This window comes from Galeopterus variegatus, unplaced genomic scaffold, assembly GCF_000696425.1.
Source record: "Galeopterus variegatus unplaced genomic scaffold, G_variegatus-3.0.2 Scaffold3408, whole genome shotgun sequence".
Lineage (NCBI taxonomy): Eukaryota > Metazoa > Chordata > Mammalia > Dermoptera > Cynocephalidae > Galeopterus > Galeopterus variegatus.
This window is the reverse complement of record NW_007729519.1, coordinates 72654-78100: the sequence shown is the minus strand read 5'-3', so window position 1 is coordinate 78100 and position 5447 is coordinate 72654. Positions and strand designations below refer to the sequence as shown.

Below are 5447 nucleotides of genomic sequence, written 5' to 3'. Positions count from 1 at the left end.
ACCGGTCTGTATGTGGGATCCGAACCCTCGGCGGGAGCGCCGCCGCGCTTCCCAAGCGGCGCACTATCCAGTGCGCCACTGGGCCGGCCCGGCATGTATGTTCTTTTTTGGGGGGAGGGGAGTGGGGATCATGGTGGTAGAGCTAGTGGAAAGGACCAAGAGAATAAATGAATATTAGAAGAAAATGAGAATAATTAGTCATGTGTTGTGTAAATCCAGTCTGGTGCTCTACTGATGTTGGGCAAACATTTATAAAATTATATTGCATTAATATTACCACTAAATTTTTTCTCTAGATTATCAGCACAGTTCAGTCCCTTCAGATGATAAAAATTGTTACCTTAGTTATTTTACATTTTAAACTGCCACATATCTTGTGTTTATTCAGCAAATACTGAGCACTTACTCTCTGTAGGAGGCACTATTCTATGTGAATTTTATGTATAAACAACTTTAGGGTAACATTTTGTTTCAATTTTTATATTACAAAATTCTGAAATCGGGGAAGCATTTTGTTTTAGTGAAGTCTTAGTCCCCATGTTTTCAATAAATCTATAGTCACTAAATTGGCAACTTAACTTCCTCTTCCATTGTATTTTAATATGTACCTTATTTGTAATGAGGTCAGTTTCTAGCAAAAAGATTTTTTGAAGTAGATGATATCAATGAATACGTTCATTTGTGAAACAAATGAACCAAACAGAAATGAAAGGGTACATGAATTTCATAATTAGCAAATTCGGGGAGTCTAATGTAATCTCCCAGAAGTTGGCGTGTTCTGTTGTTTACTAAATACCTATTTAGTGTGCTCCTTTGACACTTTTGTAAAGGGAGAAGGACAAAGTCGGTCTTCGAAAGTAGTTGGGAGCTCCTTACTTTCCAAGTAAAGCTTTTAGAATATTTTCTAGGTATGACTTTTTTGTTAGTGTTCCTATCTTAAAGTTCAGCTCTTTCAAGGGGAACAGGTTGCATGTTGCATAAGCTTTGAAAAGGCCCAAACAAGTAAAATAGCCACCTTTATTTACAGCAGCGGGACTAAGTATTAAATCGCTCCCAGGAAGAAAATTTGATTAATGGCTCTTTTCCAGAGGGGGTAGAATTGCAGACTTTCCTTCCGCAGAGCGTGAAATGTGCCTTTTCCTGTCGAGGGGCTGTGTCCTCCCTGCGGCTCCCGGAGCGACTTCCCAGCTTCAGGTGTCTTTCTCGCCGCGGGCTGCGGCCGCTCTCGGGAGCTAGCGTCCGGGACTTCCTGTCTGGGCGCGGGGCGGAAGGATCGCGTTGCCGCCGAGCCGCCGCAGCCCCCCCGCCCCTGCCGTTAGGTGGTGGGGTTTCTCAGCCCGGCGGCGGGAGGCGGGCCGGCTTCGGCTTCCTGTCGGGAGGACGCGCAAGGATCCGGGCGTTGGAGTGTGTGCGAGTGCGTGTGTGTGTGTCGATTGCACGGCGTGTGTCTCCGGCCGCGGATTCCGCCTCCTACCCTGCCGCCGCTGCTCACGGTATAAGTCAATGTGAAGCAGCAGCTCCAGCCCCGGGATAAACATGGCGACGTCTCTGCATGAGGGACCCACGAACCAGCTGGATCTGCTCATCCGGGCCGGTAAGGATCGGGGAACTTTTCTCCCGTGCATCGGTGCAGCAGGAGAGAGGGTGCAGAAAAGGCGGGGTGACTCCCCTGTAGCGGTCAGTGCATGGGGTACAGTGTCCACCTCACAGTCACTGGGGCGGTCGGGGGAAAGGGGGGAGTGAATGAAGTAATGGAGGCGACGAATCAGGAAGTGATCACCTTGGAGAGTAACCTGCCTCGAATCCGGAGCTGTCGCTTCAGAGTGGGCTCTGCGAGCAGCGGCGGCAGCTGCCGGGCTTAGCGCTGGCAGCGGGTGCTGGAGAACGGAGCCGCGGCTAAGTTGGGGACTCGGGAGCGGACGAGTTGTGCGCTTCACCCCAGTTGCAAAGGAACCAGGAAGTGAGTGAGGCTGTTGTCTCGGCTGCGCCTGCCACGCTGTCTGGCCGGAGAGGCCGCTTCTGCCCGCGGTCGGAGGCGGCGGGCTCCTCCGGGGAGCGCTCACCACCCCGCCCCGCTTTTTTCGGACTTCGTCCACAAATCCACGACTTCCGCGTGGATGAGGTCGCCCAGGGCGATGTCCGGTGGATCGATACCCGCCAAAAAAATGCTCTGACCCTCCCTGCTCCTCACATCCCCACCTTCTGCAACCTCAGGAGTAACGGTTCTGGAAAGGGTCACTTAATAGTGTTGAGGAACGGGGATGGTGTTTCCAAGGGGCCCGCCTCCCTTTCCTTATTTAATGGGCGGCTGTGAAGAAACAGGCTTATGCCCCTTCCCTCGTGGGTTGTTTTTTTTTTTTGGGGGGGGGGCATCGAAAAGACACGGCACTTAATTTGTACCCTTTGATCTGGAGTGTTGGGGCGTCAGAGAAGAACGTTTATTTTTGTAAACAGTGGGTGAATGTGAAGGAGTGGGGCGGGAGGGCGGGAGTCTTGGCCCTAGGGAAGTCTCAGCAAGGAATTGCCCCCTTCTCCCCTCCCCCCCAAACCTCCCACCATAGCGGAAGCTCCTCGGAGAGGACAGAACGGACGGGATTGACAGACCTCTGGTTCCAATCTGCTCTGTGAGATGTTCCAAATAAGAACGTTGATTTCTGGGGGCGGGACTAAGGGCTCGCTGTGGGCCAATGAAGATTGGGCGGGAGTGAAGCTGACAATGTACGCATGGAATTGGAGGGAAGAGGAGTGTAAACACGGAAGTGGCCGCAGGGGTGGGGGATGTGCAGCGCCACTGCTGCAGCGGAAGGGCACGGACTTAAGTTACATAGAAAAAGCAGCTTTACTTAATAGCAGACAGTAGTGAGGGCCCTGACAGCGCAGCAAGCAGCTTTACTTAATAGCAGACAGTAGTGAGGGCCCTGGGTCGATGTAGCACTACTGGAATACTATTTACTTACCGTAATAATAACACATATGTTCCTTTCCCCGGATTCTATTTCATGTCGCCATCGTTGGGAATTGGAAGATCAGAAGTATTCACCAAGAACAATAATGCAAAAGATCTTACACTATTTTCCATCCATTGTTTTTAGGGAGGGGAATTGAAATTGGTAGTTTGGTTGGTGAAACACTGTGATTCAGTTCGATTTGGGGAAATTATGAACACATGTTACGTATATTTCTAAATTTAACAGAACTTTTAAGGTCAAACAAAGTCTGGAATATTATAACCATATGCATTGTATAACATAATGATGACTACCCTTTTATTGTATAAAATGTAATATTACACGTCTTAAAGGTCCCCCCCATATCAAAAAAACCCACAGTTTACTGAGTAGTGATTAAAACGCATTTGTTTGAGTATGTTCAGTCCACCAATAACATAATAGGAATTAAAGGATAGAATTTTTGGCTTTATATTATTAGTACTGACGATACTTGGAATTGTTGGGTCCGTGATATTTCCTTGAAGTGCTGAACTGTACATTTCAAGAGATGTTTTCACTGGTGTGAACATTCAGAGAGAACGTTAGAATAGCCTCCTCAGTCAGAACTTTGAAAAATACTATAAAGGTAAGAGGACTGAACTTTGCCCAAGAAAGGTATTTTTTCATAAGATTTTGGCTTTATCGGCGAAACAATGTGACCTGTACATATTTTGCGTGGAGTGTGTATATAGACAGTCTTTGGTTTGAAAACAGAAAAGTTTTGTCTTCCTTTTAAAAAAGTTAAATGCCGTTTTCCAACTAGCTCTCCTGCAGTTTTTCTACAATTAAAGCTTCTTTAGGGGCCTGCCCGTGGCTCTTGGGAGAGTGTGGTGCTGATAACACCAAGGCCATGGGTTCGGATCCCTATATAGGGATGGCCAGTTAAGCTCACTCGGGAGAGGGTGGTGCTGACAACAGCAAGTCAAGGGTTAAGATCCCCTTACCGGTCATCTCTATTAATTTTTAAAAGCTTCTTTAATGATCATAATGTTCTGTAAAGAATGTTTTACATATACTTATTTTCAAATTATTTCCTTAATCATGTTCTTGTACTCTGAAACTCCCTTGAAAGCCCTATTTTAGAAGGAAACTTGAGAGAGGTTTGGTGATTTACCCAAGGTTTATTCAGTAAGTTAATAGTTGGGGAGGAAAGATGGCCCAGAAAATTAAGAATCATGGTTCTCAGTTTTTATTGCTGCCTATTTCCAGTGGCATTGGGAGAGTGTTGTTTGTATTTGTAAAATGGACAAAATGATACCTGTTTATCTCCTTGAGGGAAGTCATCAAATATTAGAGAAAATTCTTCCTTACAAAGGTTTTATAGTCTAATCGAGGAGACAGATGAAAATGTAAATAATGTATAAATGTTAAAATAGCTACAGTAATTGTTACAGTGTCTTGATGATTGGTGTAAAATGACTGATTTGTGAAAACTTCTAGAGAAATAAGCTTTAAATTGAGTAATGTTAGAGTAACTTTCTAAGAAAGTATAAAGCACTTAACGTTATCACTACTATTTTTACATGTTAATGTACTAGAGGATATGCTTTGGCTTTTATTTTCCTCCTTTGGGGGCTTAAGTATCATCTATATACACGCCTTTTTTTTCCCTTGGCGGCTGGCTGGTATGGGGATCCGAACCCTGACGATGGTGTCATAACGCTGAGCTCTAACCAACTGAGCTAGCCTGCTAGTCCTATATGCACTCCTTTAGCTATCAATATTTATGCTGTCAGAGGAGTGTGAGTAAGGGATGTAATAAATAAGCTTATTTGTTAAAAATCGGTTATTTTAAAATACGAGATATTTTTGTGGTAAAGACTTGATATACTTGACATACTTTCATTGACAACGTGATGTATGAGAATGAGCCTTTACTCTGAAGTCAGAAGTTGAGGTACTATATCTAGCTGTTACTGAGCTTGCTGTGTGCTAGTGACTTAACCTCTTTAGGGGTTCATCTCTTGTACGAAGACAGGGTTGACTAGATGTTATCTAATGACTTTTAAAGCTCTTAAAATTGTAAGTGGCTCAGAAATATTTAATGGAAAGTCAAGGCTTTTCTTCTTGAATTTTTTTTTTTTTATATTACACCACGTGAGTAAATATATCTGTAAGGTTGCTATGTAATTGGAAGGTTAATTTCTTGTAGCCAAAATAGAAGTGTGTGCCAAACTGGAATTCGAGGCTGAGTCTGTCTATACGTTGGATAAATCAATGATATAATTTATTTAATAATTTTGGCTCATTTTTAGTATAAATAGCTTAATAGAAGAAAAACAAATGTCTAGCATTGTTACTTTCCTAATATATATGTAAAAGTATTATGTATGTATGGTCTGGATTTTCTGGAAGATTTGCAGTTTAAAATATCCTGCCTTCTTATTCTCAAGTATACTTGACTTTTTTTTTTTTTTTTTTTTTTTTTTTTTTTTTTTTTTTTTTTTTTTTTTTTCC

The 5447-nt window shown here is 43.7% G+C and overlaps 1 protein-coding gene across 5 annotated transcripts in view; it reads left to right on the top strand.

Moving 5' to 3' along the window:
- Nucleotides 1–5447, top strand: part of ELF2 (E74-like factor 2 (ets domain transcription factor)) — a 105830-nt gene that overhangs the window by 78525 nt on the left and 21858 nt on the right. For 2 of the 5 annotated variants that reach the window (XM_008584936.1, XM_008584935.1), the window contains exon 1: nucleotides 1405–1594. The exons of the other annotated variants lie outside the window; for them this stretch is intronic. In XM_008584936.1, the coding sequence (XP_008583158.1) occupies nucleotides 1537–1594 (58 nt within the window). In that variant the 5' untranslated portion in view covers nucleotides 1405–1536. Of the gene's footprint in view, nucleotides 1–1404; nucleotides 1595–5447 lie in introns of those variants that run through there. 5 annotated transcript variants of the gene reach the window in all.